Below are 17,552 nucleotides of genomic sequence, written 5' to 3'. Positions count from 1 at the left end.
GGAAAATCTACATAAATACAACAAAACAGAATTCATGGCACCCTCTATGTGGGAGTTACTGCAGCATAAACTTCTGCTCTTTAATTAATTAGCATATGACACCCTATTGTGGTAGAAGAATAAATGCATATGATCACGCGGTGATATTGTAATCTTCAACCTGCTTATTAGGAAGCAAGTACTTTTGAACTCAGTGGGGCTTAGTGCTCAGCAATGCACTCCAGCGAAGGTGCATCCGTTAACTGCATTAACAATTAATAAAGCGAGCTGCGCCTGGTGGATTTATCCCTGCTGCCACGCATATAATGAAAGCACATGCGTTGCCTTCAGCTAAGTCCCGCTCCCCGAATAGACCCACTGAAATTAATGGACGTAAGTCAGCCATGTCCATTAATTTCAGTGGGTCAGCTCTAGCGTATTACTAACGCGGGATACAACCCCGGTTCATCAAGGCATTATACTGGTGAAACTCTGTCCCTAAGCGATCGGATGGAGGGAACCGCACCTGTCGAATGTCTGTCTGCCTGTTAAGACAAACACCTCACCCACCCCACCCCGCCTCATTTCCGAGCGTCCCCTTTAAGAGCCGCCGCCGCACATTCCGAGAGGCGAGCTAGCTTTGAAAAGCGCCGCAGCGAAGGCTTCTCGGGCCCGCCCGCCCCGCGGCGTCACCTGACGCGCCTACGTCAGCGCGCACGCCCTTGCGTTGCGTGTGTGCTTACGCCGGCGAGGGAGAGGAGGGAAAGAAAAAAAAGTCCGCTGCCGCCTGCCGCCCCTCCCCCTGCCTTCTCTCTCTCTCCTCTTCTCTCTCTCTCTCTCTCGCTGTCTCTCTCTCCCCCCCCCGCCCTTCCCGTCCAGCGCTGAGCCCCGCAGGTCGAAGCTGTCGCTAAGGTCGCGTCCGCCGTCGTGCGCGGCGCGAGGCCCTCGCCAAGCTGTCGGCCAGGGAGATGCCGCGGGTCTACATCGGGCGGCTCAGCTACCAGGCCCGGGAGCGGGATGTGGAGCGGTTCTTCAAGGGCTACGGGAAGATCCTCGAGGTGGATCTCAAGAACGGGTAAGGCGTCTCCGCCGCCGCCGGGCCTAGTCCCCGGAATCCCTCGTTTCTTCCTGTCAGCGCGGCCGGGGCCTCAGAGCGCATGCGCGCCCTTTCCCGTCCTTTCCCGCGCGCGTTTCTTGCCCGTCCGCCGCCTCTTACTCCCAGGAGGGCCTCGCCGTGGCTGCCTCTGGGACCCTTCAGAATTGGCTTAGGTGGGCAGCAGAGCAGAGGGACTTCGGTTCTTCCTCCGCTCCAGTTTTGAGGCCTTCCTTGTGGTGGGGGGAGCAGCTGCTTCTCCCTCCGTCTGGCGCCCCGCTGCCCCTTGTGCCCTACTTGCTCCCGGAGAGGTGAGAGGGCCGAAGGCCTTCCTATTAAAATGAAGTAAGTGTGCATGATGCACACGAAAGCTCATACCAATGACAAACTTAGTTGGTCTCTAAGGTGCTACTGGAAGGAATTTTTAATTAAAATGAAGTTCGCTGCAGGAGCGTAAGGAAGCCATCACCGACCCCGGCCTAGCTCAGATTCGTGACTGACAGCAGCTGTCCAGGGTTTCAGGTGGCAATTCTCCCACTTGAGCTCTTCTGACAGTTAAGAGCTGTTAGGCAGTGGGACGGACTTCCTCGAAGGTGGTGGTGGGCTTTCCTCCTTTGGAGGTTTTTAAGCAGAGGTTGGGTGGCCCTCTGTAATGGATGCTTTAGCTGGGATTTCTGCATTGCAGGGGGGTTGGACTTGATAACAGTAGGGAGTCCTTTCAGCTCTATGATTCTGTGAGGGCAGGGGTGTTTGAACCTAGGACCTTATCCATGCAAAGTGTGTGCTCTGAAACAGACCCTTCCCCAAATTTGGCAGCAGCTATAGGGAGTCCCCCATATAATGCGTCTCAGACCATTTTGCAAATTCCTTCACTGTGTGGTCTTGGGAAATACGTTGCTGGGCGTGAGGAATTCAAATCTGCTATCCTTTTTTGTGATTGGACAGCATTTAGCTTGGCAAGTCTACATGTGATGAAGCACATACAGTCTTACCTTGGATCTTGAATGCCTTGCGACTCGAACGTTTTGGCTCCCGAACGCCGCAAACCCAGAAGTGAGTGCTATGGTTTGCAAACGGTTTTTTGGAAGCCAAACGTCCGACGCGGCTTACGTGGCTTCTGATTGAGTGCCTTGGATGTCTAACATTTTCGGAAGTCAAATGGACTTCCGGAGCGGATTCCGTTTGACAATCAAGGATAGGACTGTAAAGTGCTTTTGGAAAACCAAAGAATTTATATTTTACCGTCTGAAAATTAGGTAGTTCTGAAGATTAATTAATAAATAAAAATGATAATAAAAATATAATGGCAAGTACTTTGCAATCATTTTTAATTATTTCTATGCAATTTAACACATTTTACTTACCAAGCAAAACTAAATTCTATTAATTTAACCAAAACATCTTTTGAATTTCCATGTTATGTTACAACTTTTTATCGCTCCCTTTTTTGGAAAATGTAAGTTGAAAAATTCAACACATCCTAGTAGCAGTGCAACCTCCACACTGGCTGTCAGCAGCTGTCCAGGATTTCCTATAGGGATCTTCCTGAGCCCTGTCTAAAGATGCTGGAGAATGAATCTGAGACATTATGCAATGGTCCCTCGACTTATGAAGTACTCGACTTATGAAATTTCGAGTTACAAATGAAAAAAAATATGGCCGCACGCTTATGGTTTTTTTGACATCCGAAAGGAAAACCGTTGTGGTTTTCTCGACTTACGAATTTTAGATGCGGTTTACTCGACTTACGAATTTTTTCGTTTCCAATGCATTCCTATGGGAAACCGCTTTTTTCGACTTGCAAACTTTTCGAACTACGAATGTGCATTCAGAACGGATTAAATTCGTAAGTCAAGGGACCACTGTACTTGCAAAATATTTTCTCTGCTCTGGTGCTCTGGTCCCGCCTTCCTTAAACACAAAAAGTTCAGTGCTAAGTTTGAATTTGAAATACTGTTTTTGCACCTGTAAGGCAGCTGAACTATTTAAAATTTTAAAAGATGATGCTGTTAAGGTGCTACACCCAATATGCCAGCAAGTTTGGAAAACTCAGCAATGGCCAGAGGATTGGAGAAGATCAGTCTACATCCCAATTCCAAAGAAGGGCAGTGCCAAAGAATGCTCCAACTACCGCACAATTGCGCTCATTTCACACGCTAGCAAGGTTATGCTTAAAATTCTACAAGGCAGGCTTAGGCAGTATGTGGACCGAGAACTCCCAGAAGTGCAAGCTGCATTTCGAAAGGGCAGAGGAACCAGAGACCAAATAGCAAACATGCGCTGGATTATGGAGAAAGCTAGAGAGTTCCAGAAAAACGTCTACTTCTGCTTCATTGACTATGCAAAAGCCTTTGACTGTGTCGACCACAGCAAACTATGGCAAGTTCTTAAAGAAATGGGAGTGCCTGATCACCTCATCTGTCTCCTGAGAAATCTCTATGTGGGACAAGAAGCTACAGTTAGAACTGGATATGGAACAACTGATTGGTTCAAAATTGGGAAAGGAGTACGACAAGGTTGTATATTGTCTCCCTGCTTATTTAACTTATATGCAGAATTCATCATGCGAAAGGCTGGACTAGATGAATCCCAAGCCGGAATTAAGATTGCCGGAAGAAATATCAACAACCTCAGATATGCAGTTGACACAACCTTGATGGCAGAAAGCGAGGAGGAATTAAAGAACCTTTTAATGAGGGTGAAAGAGGAGAGCGCAAAATATGGTCTGAAGCTCAACATCAAAAAAACCAAGATCATGGCCACTGGTCCCATCACCTCCTGGCAAATAGAAGAGGAAGAAATGGAATCAGTGAGAGATTTTACTTTCTTGGGCTCCTTGATCACTGCAGATGGTGACAGCAGTCACGAAATTAAAAGACGCCTGCTTCTTGGGAGAAAAGCAATGACAAACCTAGACAGCATCTTAAAAAGCAGAGACATCACCTTGCCGACAAAGGTCCATATAGTTAAAGCTATGGTTTTCCCAGTAGTGATGTATGGAAGTGAGAGCTGGACCATAAAGAAGGCTGATCGCCGAAGAATTGATGCTTTTGAATTATGGTGCTGGAGGAGACTCTTGAGAGTCCCATGGACTGCAAGAAGATCAAACCTATCCATTCTTAAGGAAATCAGCCCTGAGTGCTCCCTGGAAGGACAGATCGTGAAGCTGAGGCTGCAATACTTTGGCCACCTCATGAGAAGAGAAGAATCCTTGGAAAAGACCCTGATGTTGGGAAAGATTGAGGGCACTAGGAGGGGACGACAGAGGGGACGTCAGAGGACAAGATGGTTGGACAGTGTTCTCGAGGCTACGAACATGAGTTTGACCAAACTGCGGGAGGCAGTGCAAGACAGGAGTGCCTGGCGTGCTATGGTCCATGGGGTCACGAAGAGTCGGACACGACTAAACGACTAAACAACAACAACAAGGCAGCATAGTCCTATACATGTTTTCTTAGAAGTCCCACTATTAGTAAGTGTGTTTAGGATTGCAGCCTGCATCTTGAGATTGACACTTGAATGTGCTTACCTGGGAATAAGCTCCATTAAATTCAGGGGACTCACTTTTTGTGTGTGTGTGTGTGTGTGTGTGTGGCAGAGAGAGTCTGCTGTGCTTTACAACACAGTTCTAGGTCTATTTACTTAGGTAGAGAAGTAATAGCTGTACCACTGTGCTAATTGGGGTCTATTACCATGTAAGTGTGCAGGAGGGCACAGCCTCAGAACACTTTTTAAATGCTGCATTGTGGAAAGAATGATGCAACTGAAATATTTCTGCTGTAAAATTAACATGCTGAAACTCTTGCACAGTGTTGCGGAGAGTACAGGTTTCCTTGCTTGAAATGGGCAAAGGAAGAGATTGGCCCTCATAGCTTACTGATTTAGAGATTGTTTCCCAAGCCATAATGGGTATCCTGGATGTGTGCATCCCAGGTTTTCTGATTAGTCTCCGTGTGCTACATATGCAAGAGATGCAGTTTCTACAGGCCTTGTGAATATGGCATCATATGAGCATTCAGTATATTCCATGTATGCACATTTCATCTGAAAACATTAAAGTACTTTCATGAACATCAGCTTTGTAGTATGGCATAGATATTACCTGGGTTGGGGAGGGAGAGTTCTTCTTTAATTAAGTTCATTGTTACTCATACATGTGACTGACAACTAACAGAAAATGGAAATTACTCCTGCCCTGACACAGAATTAAAAAAAGGCTTCTGCCCTGATAATCCGTCATAAATTTTCTGTGAGGTAAACTGAGGTAGCCAGTCATGGGAAACTTAATGACTTGCTTGCTCACTGTCATGAAGGAGGTTTGTGTATGGCCATAAGGCTCCTTCAGATCTCAGCTTATTAAGCCAGTGGGTTGTGGATCCTGTGGTCAGCATGGCCAGTGGTCAGGGATGGTGGGAATTGTAATCTAGCAGCATCTGGGAAGGCCACAGGTTCCCCATCCTTGCAATATCCAAATGTGGTCATTGATGAGCTCCAAAATGACCCTTCCAAACTAATAAAATTAGTTTCAAAAAGCAAAAGGTGCATTGATGGATCTAAATTGGCTGAAACATAGAACTTCATACTTTGGAACTGTACTGTGGAATATCTGAGAGTCATGATGGAAAACTTGCTCAAAAACTACAGTGCAGAAAGACTTGTATGGTGCACAGTGCCATTAGGGATCACGCAAATTCAGGGATCGCCAGTATTAATAGCCATGATAGCTAAATGGACCTTCTGTGTTAAAAACATGCACATAATATTTGAATGCCACATTGTCTGGCTTTGACTGGCAGCCGTTGAAAGCAGAATGCTAGATTGACAGGTGTTGATCTGATCCAGGAAGGCAATTCTTCTGTTCCTAATCATTTGTTGAACAGTGCAGGTTTCTCAGCAAAGAATATACGGAGAGTTTAGACACTGAAAAACTAGTTATGTGACTCACTGCCAGGGAAAGTAATGTGTACTTTGAGCTGTAAGAATGATGAGTGTAATTCATTCTGTAGCATTTCATTATATATGGGCAGACAGCAAATTGACATTCTAGAAAGAGTTTATGGATTGATTCTCCTCTGGAACAAAAAGTATGTAACATGTAAGTTACACTTGTAAATGGCATCCCAGTGTTGATTATTGGCATGCTTGGGGATAGAATGTGGATGGTTGACATCTGTAGATGTGCTGCTAACCCGTACAATTCATGCCCTTCACAAAACTTTTTCCCATTTTCAGAGATTGATGGGCAGTGCATCTGTAAACAAGTGGCTTAGCTGCCAGAGCCTTTGTACCACACTTAAAGGTGTTTTCATAGGCAGGCTTTTGGCAGAAGATCTGGGCTGCAGAAGCCTTCTGCCTTACCCTCATGCCCTCTTCCTCCCCCCAAAAACCCTCCTACCACATGGCGGGCTGATTGGTGTCTTAAGGATAATTTTGTTGACCTGGTAACATGTAAACTTCCTAAGCTCCCTATATTGCTGTAATACTGTATAGCTATCTATTTCACAAGCTCACATTCTCTTTCTTCTGTTCTCTGTCTTTGGCATTCTGCTGGGCTAAACTCATTCATATATTGGCGCAAAGAATCCTGCCTCAGTGCTGGAAGTAAAAGATGAGCTCTAGGTTTTGAGCACCATGTTATCAGTACTAAATGCAGTAATTTTAAACTGATCCCACCTTTAATTTAGAATTCTGGAGTTATCTGCTTTTCTCTCTTTATATATGCTATTTCATATAGCTATCTAAAAATCTTTCAACAGACCACAGTTAATTTGGCCTGGATCTAAAATCACAGTTCTATACATTTAATTAATTTATGTAGCAGATATGTTGTTGGAATAACTAGAACAATTTTCAGGTCTAGAACAATATTGTGCTTTTCCTCAGAATAACTGCATTAGTTTTATTTGTTGGGGCTGTCATCTTTTTCATTGTTTGCTTAGCAAACAATTACAAATTAACTGCAAGTGGTATGTTGTAAGATATCTTGTTTTTCAGTTCTTCATTTTTCAGTTTATGCTCAGAATTGATGCTGATCATAGGTGCTTAGTTTGCAGGAGATTTTAAGTTTTGTTTTAAGTTTGGGGTAAATTTAGCTGTAATGTGAAGCTGAAATACTATATTACAGAGGCTGTAATCTGATGTCACACTAAGTGAGACAAGTACAAGCTGCAGTGAGGCTTAGGCTTGCACAGTGTTAGAAAATGAGATATGCATACCCACCATCCCTCTTCCCTGACAAAGCTTGGAACAGAGCACAAGTTTTCACTTCTGATTTCAGTTAGCCACAGTTCAGCATATCATCTGAATACTGTACTAAGCTCTGGTTAATTTTAATTCAGGTTTGTGTAAACAAGCCAGCTTCAAAACCCATGGTTTGAAGTTCGTCTGTTTCAAACAAACCATAGATAAACCAAACTATGCTTAATCTTGTTGGTTCGGAAAAGCTGACAACTTGCTGTTAATCTATGGTGGAAGTGAAAGCTTCATAACTTATCACAGTCATACCAGAAGAGGAACAAAGGGCACATGAGTCTGAGGATCATTGTAGCTTGTTCTTGTTATGCTAGCCTATGGTTTAATATGATGTTCAAAGTGGGCCAGTCTAAAATACTGTACCTATCTAGTCCAGAAGTCTACAGATTCACCAAGCAAAATTTTAGTCAACAGGACCATTCTCTGTCAATGAATAGGGTCTAGTTCCTGATCTCACCCATACCTTTGAAAGTCAATCCAAGGTCAAGGACAATCACATGTTCTTGTTTTGTCTTTGCACCTGCCCTGTAATCCATTCCTGAAAAGCACAGAGCAAAAACAAATCCTAGGTTTCCTCCAAACACTGGAGCTGCAGAGTGAGTGGGGACCACCACCACATTTCTACAACTACAGGACTTGTTCACCAGAGGTTTTCCAAGCACTTACCATGACAAGTGTGGTGAGTGATATTGTGAATCCCTGATCCTAGTACCATTTATTTTGATTAGTACTACAGTCTTTACATTTGTGTGAACGTAGGCTCCTCTGAGAACAGTGAGACTGGCCTAGATCACACAATGGGAAGATAATGGCAAGTAAGAGAACAGAAATTAGAGGAAGAGGAAATACGGGTCATACAACTAACAGACTGAGACTTTTTTTGACAAGGACTTAATTCTGTCCAATTAGTGACAGACACCTGACATTATCCTCCCCAATCAGGGGCTTGGGTAACTTGTGGTTTTTTTGTTCATGTTGTAATTGGTTGTCAGTTGAGTATGCTAAGTATTTTTAATTGTTAAAATAGTGAAAGGTTGCCCATATCTATTAGAATTCAGAGTGTAAACCCTTCTGTCTCTTTTATTCCATAACAGAGAACTGTGAGCATTACAGTTGGGCACTCTTCTCTGCCTCACTAACCTCACAAGGTTGTTTTGAGGATAAACTGAGCGAAGGCACTTTGAGCTCTTCAGCAGAAGAGCAATATACAGATGTGACATGCAGGTCACTAAATGATAAAAACCAACCGTCATTTGGCTCCTCCCTAGTTAGAACTGCCTCTTGCCATGGTAATTCCATCTGATCATTATAGCCCTTAACTATGTTTATGAAAATTGCCTCCTGGGTTTGTGTTTTTTTCTCTTCCCTCCCTTTCCCCTTTGTTATTATCTCTATAGATTGCAAGCCTGCAGGCAGGGTTTGTGTTTTTAAATAATTTATGTGCAGCACAAAGCATTGGGTGGTTTATAGATAAGAATAAAGTTCCTGGACTTCACCACTTCTAAAGCTTCCACGAGAGGCCACTGGTGTTCACACTTGGAATGGGGATGCAACTCTTTTTGCACTTGACCCAACAGGCTTCTTCAGAGATCTACAGGAGGAACTGTGATATCATCCTGGAAAATGTAGTGCATTCGGTCTGTGCAAAGGCCTAGAAGGCTCATTGCAGGAACTGAAAATCATTTTCTTGTATAACAAGATAGTGTGCACATTGTGGAAAGAGTTTGCACTATATTTTCTTAGCATTGACAATGAGCTGAACTATCGTGCAAAACCAAAGCATGTGTTCATCTTCTGTATCCACACACACACACTAGAGATGAATGCTAAACCCGGTGTTGTTTACACATTTGATCAATAACTTGTAAACTTGCTGCTTCTGTTTTTTTCCTTGTTCATCTGTGGAGGCCGTTGAGCATTTCATTTCTGTCCTCTTAATTATGTCTAGCAAGCATTACTAGAAGTTGCTTGTTCACTGAAATTGTTGATGCTTAGACTTTGAGGGGAAATATTACAATTTTCACTTCCTAAAAATCTTGCTGAATGAGGTTATTGTAGTAGTAAGTGTTTTGTTTTCATTGGCATGGAAGAATTTAAAACCTCACTATATGCAAGCAACAATCTGGATAGAAACACTTCTGCATCTGAATAATTCAGTATCAATATCCCTCCTGATTTGCAAGAGGAATATGTGAAATTCAGAGGTCCACAATGAAATGTTACTTGAATAAAACACTTAGGAATATGGTTTCTTCCAGATTTTCAACAATAAGAGATTACAATAGCAAAAAGATTACCAGCACAAAAATAAAAAATATCTGGAACAGTACAAACAATATCCTTTTTCCTGGTTAGAAAAGGTTACTACAGTTAATGTGGTTATTCTCCGGAAAATTCTATTCCTGTTGGGAATGCTGCCTTTGGAAATAAAATATTATACACTGACAAAAGAAAACCATGAAGTGTATGGTCAAGCAAACCACATAGAACTGCTAACAATAATCTTGGTTTTTTGATAGCCAGTAGAGGAGGTATTGAATTTTCCTGATGTTAAAAGGTATTGTCAAGTGGTAAAATTGGCAATGATCAATAGTAGCATTATCTGAAACTGATGCCTCCTCAAATTTGAAAACAGGGGAAGCACCCATATACATGTATGCCTATAAATGTTACGCATTATTTACAATATACTTCAAATAACTGGTGATGAACAATAAAGTCATAATAATAAATGGCAGGCAATCATCGTTTTCTACTATTTGGCACAAAGCTTTTATTGAGGTATATCGGCCTTTTTTGCCCTATGGACTTGGCAGCTATTCTTATGCCATACTTTTGTTGTCACCATTGAATTTCTAAGGCTACACTTGGAGAGAGATGCTTGTCAACAGCTCCCATACTGCATACTGTAGATCAGGGGTCAGCAACATTTTTCAGCTGTGGGCCGGTCCACCATCCCTCAGACCATGTGGTGGGCCGGACTATATTTTGAGGGGGGAAATGAATGAATTCCTATGCCCCACAAATAACCCAGAGATGCATTTTAAATAAAAGGACACATTCTACTCATGTAAAAACACACTGATGCCCAGACCATCCGCGGGCCGGATTGAGAAGGTGATTGGGCCGCATCGGGCCCACGGGACTTAGGTTGCCTACCCTTGCTGTAGATCTTCAAAGCCCGTGCCGCTGTTGGCCGCAATTGTGAAGGTAACTGTTGACGTGGTTGATGCTGGAGCTGTTTTTGTCTCCCCTTAGGTATGGCTTTGTTGAATTTGATGATGTGCGTGATGCTGATGATGCTGTTTATGAGCTAAATGGCAAAGATCTTTGTGGGGAACGTGTAATTGTTGAGCATGCCCGGGGCCCTCGCCGCGACAGCAGTTACGGTTCTGGACGCAGTAAGCACTAACATACCGTTGTATTGGTGCCTTTTTATTCTATTTAAAACACAGCATTTAAAAACAGTATTTTTTAAATTAAAAAAATGTAAAGTTTGATTACTGTAGATTTTATTAAAGTAATATTATTTAGATATTAATTTGTATTCAACTTTTTAAACTGTAATTAACTAAATGAACTTTAATTTTCATTATTTTATTTTGTAAATATATGAATGGTTTATTTGTAATGTGATTGTTTAACATAGACTTAACAAAGACCTCAATGTTTCAATTAAGAGTCCTTTGAGGCTAAGATGACTGCCTGTTCCATTTGCTGACCCTGGGTTGCCTTTCCATGAGTGGCTCTTTGACCTTTGTGGCCCTTGGCTGATCCAAAAAGGAAGCCATGTGACGACCGCAACCTTTTCCCATTAGACGTGGGTGGTGAGGACCCCAAGGGTTAGAGACAGATGTGATTAAACTGAAATAGGTGCCTGAAATCTTTATTCATGTTATATATTCAGAAAACTTTAAATCAATGTAAGTAACATTAGTAACTGACTATAGTGATTTGGTTTTTCTTGTTTTCAAAAACATTATTTTTTATTAACTTAAACTTAGTTGCATGTTTAATTTTAATAGTAAATATAAAATATACAGTCTTTTAATTATGTGCTAATGTTCTAAACATAATGTATTTAGACCTTTTTAAATGTCTGACTCTCATAACATAAAATTGTTAACACTGAGAATGTAGTTTAGGCTAATGGGAGGGGGGAACTTTATGTATTTACCGGCTGTTGGGTAGACTAGTTTTTATTTTCTTTGGGGGTATAGATTAACCACCTGGCTCCACTACCTTACCTGAAGTATTCCATCTGCTTATCACCTCTAAAGGTGGATATGGTTATAGAAGAAGTGGAAGAGATAAGTACGGTCCTCCGACCCGTACTGAATACAGATTGATCGTTGAAAATCTGTCAAGTCGTTGCAGTTGGCAGGATTTGAAGGTATGCCATCTCTGTGCTTCTGCTAGTGCTGATAAAGGTTTGAAAACATAAATTGTGCTTCTCTTTTTAAGCCTTGCTTTTGGCCTGTGGTCCACTCAAATATAGAGCCATTTTTAATGGAAACCCTGGGTGGTATTCAGTTATGCTTTACTCAGAGTAAACCCACTGAAATTTGTGAACATTACAAAGGTAATTAATTTCAATGGATCTACGCTTAGCTGAATACCACCACCTGTCCAGAATAACTGACATTGTGTTAACTCTTACTGCAGTGTACAAAGCACAACAGAGAACAGTACAAGTGATAAGCTCCTTGAGCATGAGGGTTTCAGCCTGTGCAGTTATTATGCACACTGAATATTTTACTATTTCAGATGTTTTATTACATTTAGTTGTTTCATGGAGTTATATAGACTGCTTGATTGTAAAAGAGAGAGAGAGAGAGACCCTCATGTGCATAAATGCAGATAAGATGCTTCTGAAGTAATACAAGGTTTTGTACCTGAACTCACATGTCACTATGCATTTTGAAAACCTTCCCAAACAGCCAGCTTGCAGGATATGGAGGTTCTTTCCTCTGGTTTCCTGGCTCGTGTGGTTTCACATTGGCCTGCTTCCCTTTGAAGGCAGTGGGCTAAAATAGCACAGCGGCCACTTTGAGGAGATTAAGGGTGATAGACCCCATAATGCAAACTGGGATGCAGAAGAATGTGCACAGAGAAAAGGAAGGCTGAAAAGTCTGCTATGTGTGCAGTCTATGAAGTCTTGTTGAATTGCTTGAGCTAAGCAAATGCGTAAGCAGATACAATAATATCCAAGCAAGATAGTCCCTGTTTACTTACACTATCTGCTTTATCCTTTCTGGCCATTTTCACCAGTAATTGGACAGTATTGTTCCTCCTTTGCCAGCCCAACAGTATCATCTTCAAACAGAATGTCTGAGGTTAGAATTGCCTCTGGTAATAGACCACTGTGCTCCTTGTATTTTAGACCATAGGTGAGGCTTGGTGTAGTGTGCAGCCGTTTTCTTGGCTTTTTCATCTGTCCATCTGAGAAGGAATCAAGAGGGCATCAGTAAGCTGAACATTCTCGCATGCACACTTTGAAAAAGAAATGCAGTCTACCGTGCTTTTCAGTTGCAGCATCTAGGGCAGAGCTTTCCAGACATTTCATGTTGGTGACACACTTTTCAGACATGCATCTTTTCACGACACAGCAATTCTGTTTTACTTGCAAACCGGAGGTTAAACTAATCCCTTTCCAGCCCTGGGAGGAGTGCAGGGAACATTTGCACGACACACCTACACACTGCAGCCGACACATTAACGTGTCACAACACACAGTTTGGAAAGCTCTGACCTAGCAGGGATGATAACAGACAGAATCAGCGTGAAAGCATAGGTGTATTGACAGGCAATGTTCTGTCTTCCAGGATTATATGCGTCAGGCAGGTGAAGTGACATATGCTGACGCGCACAAAGGTAGAAAAAATGAAGGTGTGATTGAGTTCAAATCCTATTCTGACATGAAAAGAGCCCTTGAAAAGCTGGATGGGACAGAAGTAAATGGTAGGAAGATAAGGCTAGTGGAAGACAGGCCTGGGTCCAGGCGCCGCCGCTCCTACTCCAGAAGTCGGACTCATTCGAGGTAAGTCTGTTCACAACTCTCCTTGGCAGGTCAAACGTTTGTTAGAGCTGCAGGAAAATAATGTATTGCACCCTTGCTTTGTTAACCTTGCAGGAACAGTGGTGAATTGCAGAACTGTGAAGTTCTCTTGTTGGGTAATGGAAATAGAGGAGTGCTTTAAACTTAATTCCAACCATGATCAAACAGATGAGAGTTTAGGTTTGCTCATTACTAATCTCCACCTCTGATCTTGGTTTGAGGCACAGCCAAAGCTAGCCATTTCATTCAAGCCAGCAAACTGTGTTTGTGCCTTACAAACCACAATTGGAAGCCAGAGTGAGACCTGGGTAGAGCCCATAGCTCAGTAGCAGAGTAGCAGAATCCTTGACATCTCTGGATAGGGTTTTCAGGGGCTTTTCCTACCCCTGTCTGAAGCTGGAGATCCACTGCATCTATTGATCTATATGGGCCCATGGTCTGCCCTAATATAAGTCAGCTTTCCATGGTCCTGTAGTTTGCCAGATTAGACAAAACAGCTACATATGCTTAGCCACAAGCCAGGATCAGATGCAAGGAATTATTGTGCATGAGTGAAGGGAATACAGACGTGAGGTATTTATACTTAATCAAAACAAAAACAAAATCCAATAACCCCCGCCGCCACCGCCCATTTGCTATGCCATGTTCCAGGAGTCTCCTAAAATATGTAGAGACTTAAAGCTACAACAATTATTTTTTCTTTCTTTCAGGTCCCGTTCTCGAAGCAGACACTCACGTAAAAGCAGGAGTCGTAGTGGCAGTAGTAAAAGCAGTCATTCAAAGAGCAGATCACGATCCAGGTAGAGCAAATTCACAGTTACTTAATTTTCAACGTACTTCAGAAGATAGCGATTGAGTGTTTTTAACCCATATCAACATGAACAAATCTTGCTTACATAGCTGTGAAATCTAATCATTATAGATCCCTAATTTGCAGTGATTTTTGCTTTGATTTTTTTTCTTGAATTCCAGATCCCATTATTATCCTCATTAGCTTTAAAATCTAGGTACTGATCTCTTACTGTTCTATTTTTCTCCCCTTCCTGTGGGTTTCATTTATTAACAGCTTGTGTGATTTGCTTCTGTAGCAATAATACACATTTGAGTGCTACAACACACAAGTCAGATTCTGGTTACAGTACAGTATAGGAAGTTCTTAAATGTGAACAAGCACTGGATGTCTCACAGGGAAATGTGCAAGGAGGGAACATAGTGAACATATAGGCGGAAACTGATACAAGTTCAATTATTTCAACAGGGTAAGATTTGCAAGCTTCTGTTTGAGTAGCACAAATCACAGAGGCTGAATTTCATTCCTGCCGATAATTGCATGAAGATTTATAATAAGAATTCCTTTGCCACTTTTGGTTTTGCTTCTTAGGTCAAGATCCCATTCCAGAAGCAAGAGTCGCAGCCGAAGCAAAAGTCGAAGCCAAAAAGCAAAAAGCAGGAGTCCGAGTAAAGATGATAAAAGCAGGAGCCGCAGCAGAAGTGCAGAGAAATCCCGAAGTAAAAGTAAAGACAAGCCAGAGGATGTGGTGCAGAATAATGATGATGTTGATGATGATGACCAAGCAAAAAGTAGAAGTCCCAGCAAGGAAAAGAGTAAGAGTAAAAGCAGGAGTAGGAGTGGCAGTAAAGAGAAAGCAGAAGAGGAAGAGAGGGGCAGTGTGAGGGGCAGTAGAAGTAAAGAGAGAGAGAAGAGTGTCAGCAAGGCTAGAAGTAGGAGCAAAGAGAGGAGTAGGAGCAGGAGCCGTAGCAAAAGTAAGGACAAGAGGAAAGGTAGGAAGAGGAGCAGAGAGGCCAGTAGGAGCAGGAGCAGGAGTCGCAGCAGAAGTGAGAAAAGCAAAAGGCGGAGTAAACATGACAGCAAGTCTAGCAGCAAGAAGAAAAAGAGAGAAGACCAAGAACGGTCTAGATCCATGTCTAGATCCAGGTCCAGATCTCAGTCCAAGGAAAAAGAGCCTATAAAAGCAGAACCAGACACAAAGGAAGCAAAAAGTGAGGGTGAGGAAATGGACACCCGCTGTAAATCCCGGTCCAGGTCCAATTCCATTTCTAAACAAAATGTCAGATCAAAATCTCGCTCCAGATCCAAATCTGTTTCAAAGCCAAGATCCCAATCCAAGTCTAGATCGCGGTCTGCCTCTAGATCGCATTCCCGATCTAGATCAAGGTCTCGGTCCAGATCCTAAACCTGCTGCAACCACACTTAGAGCTCTATGAGAAGTCTTTTGTACATGTTTGGTAGTTGTAGCACAAGTGATTGGAGTAGAACACATGTCACTGCTGTACATTTTTAAAAAACCCACCCCACAATGGTGTGTCTTAAGTGTTCAGTCCAGTGCTCCCTCTCTGTCGCACATTCTGGAAGATGATGCTGAGAGTCTCATCAGATCATTTCCCTGAATTTCCAGAATAGCCATAGAGAATGAGCACTGTGTTTCGATGGGCTTCTAAGATTGGAATGATGACTCCTAGGTAGGTATGGTAACTTCAACAATTTGCCCTTAAATTGATGCCCTTTGATGTACGCCATTTAGTGAAAAGTGCAGAGTCTTAAATTTCATATTACTTTTGTTTCATATTTTGGACTTGCAGAGTTTGTTAATAGCACAGTCAAGAAAAATAGATACCTACAGTAAACCATAGGAAGGGAGGGGGGAGTAGAGTTCCACATTCTGGTATTGTGACAATATCCTTGTTTTATATTTTTTTATTTTTCCCCATCTTGCAAAGTACAGTGGCCCCTGTTTCCATTAAATTTGAATAAAGACTATTTTTGCTTGACCACACGTTGTAATGGTTTTAAGTTACGCTGATTTGTCCCTTTGCAGAGATGTTCATAAGTTTTAGGCAAGATAATCAGAAAAGAATATTTTTCCAACATATAAAGCCTATTATCCAGACTCCATAGTACTATTATGTGGCTGTTGACAAGATCCTTACACAACTTGGCTTACGGTTGAAACAAAGCAAGTATCTCTGACCTACACTCTTAAGGGGATATATGACCAATTTATTATAGAATAATAGAATAATAGAATTGAAAGAGACCACAAGGGCCATCCGGTCCAACCCCCTGCCAAGCAGGAAACACCATCAAAGCATTCCTGACAGATGGCTGTCAAGCCTCCGCTTAAAGACCTCCAAAGAAGGAGACTCCACCACACTCCTTGGCAGCAAATTCCACTGTCGAACAGCTCTTACTGTCAGGAAGTTCTTCCTAATGTTTAGGTGGAATCTTCTTTCTTGTAGCTTGAATTCATTGCTCCGTGTCTGCTTCTCTGGAGCAGCAGAAAACAACCTTTCACCCTCTTCTATATGACATCCTTTTATGTATTTGAACATGGCTATCATATCACCCCTTAACCTTCTCTTCTCCAGGCTAAACATACCCCGCTCCCTAAGCCGTTCCTCATAAGGCATCGTTTCCAGGCCTTTGACCATTTTGGTTGTCCTCCTCTGGACACATTCCAGCTTGTCAATATCCTTCTTGAACTGTGGTGCCCAGAACTAGACACAGCATTCCAGGTGAGGTCTGACCAGAGCGGAATACAGTGGTACTATTACTTCCCTTGATCTAGATGCTATACTCCTATTGATGCAGCCCAGAATTGCATTGGCTTTTTTAGCTGCTGCATCATTATGACCCGTTTTTAAATGATTTTGAATGAATTCACTATCCTTACTGCAGTAAAGTGACTGATCCTTTATGCGGGACTCTATTTTCAAGTTTAGATTGATGACACAGTGGAAAGAAATGTGAGGTGGCCAGAACAAATGAATAGCTCCTCTATGAGGAAATGTTATGGCATCTGGGGCTTTTTAGTTTAGGGAAAGGGTGAATTAGGTGGGGGGACATGGTAAGAGGTGTATATAATTATGCATAGTGTGGAGAAAGTGGATAGAGAAGTTTTCCTCCATCTCTCGGCTTTCATTGGATGACTCCCAAGTTCTAGTATTATGAATGCTAGGAGATTCAGGATAGACAACAGAATGTATTTCTACACACATTACATGGTTAAACTATGGAATTCACACACTCCGCTGCCGCCCAAGATGTTGTGATGCCCACCAACTAGGATGGCTGTAAAAGAGACAAATTCATGGAGGACAGGGCTGTCAATGACTACTACCCATATCTTCTACATCCACTGTTGGAGACAG

At 42.4% G+C, this 17,552-nt stretch overlaps 1 protein-coding gene across 2 annotated transcripts; it reads left to right on the top strand.

Annotated features, from left to right (window-relative positions):
* Positions 1–714: 714 nt before the first annotated feature.
* Positions 715–16,172, top strand: SRSF4 (serine and arginine rich splicing factor 4). Of its 2 annotated transcripts, XM_035119584.3 has the most exons (6): positions 715–1,054; positions 10,583–10,725; positions 11,605–11,717; positions 13,150–13,364; positions 14,093–14,182; positions 14,764–16,172. In XM_035119584.3, exons 1-6 carry the CDS (start codon positions 948–950, stop codon positions 15,575–15,577), a joined length of 1,482 nt encoding a protein of 493 aa, XP_034975475.1. In that variant the 5' UTR covers positions 715–947; the 3' UTR covers positions 15,578–16,172. The 2 variants fall into 2 exon arrangements, with proteins under 2 accessions (XP_034975475.1, XP_034975476.1); XM_035119585.3 differs by lacking the exon at positions 10,583–10,725.
* The last annotated feature ends 1,380 nt before the right edge of the window (positions 16,173–17,552 follow it).

Source organism: Zootoca vivipara, chromosome 6 (assembly GCF_965207765.1).
Source record: "Zootoca vivipara chromosome 6, rZooViv2.hap1.1, whole genome shotgun sequence".
NCBI classification, from domain to species: domain Eukaryota; kingdom Metazoa; phylum Chordata; class Lepidosauria; order Squamata; family Lacertidae; genus Zootoca; species Zootoca vivipara.
The sequence above is the reverse complement of the archived record's forward strand: the minus strand, read 5'-3'. Positions and strand labels throughout refer to the sequence as shown.

Coding starts and splice junctions, on each gene's coding strand:
- SRSF4 (XM_035119584.3), top strand. CDS start 948: ATGCCGCGGGTCTACATCGGGCGGCTCAGCTACCAGGCCCGGGAGCGG. Junction 10,726..11,604: donor CAGTTACGGTTCTGGACGCA/GTAAGCACTAAC, acceptor TCACCTCTAAAG/GTGGATATGGTTATAGAAGA. Junction 13,365..14,092: donor AGAAGTCGGACTCATTCGAG/GTAAGTCTGTTC, acceptor TCTTTCTTTCAG/GTCCCGTTCTCGAAGCAGAC.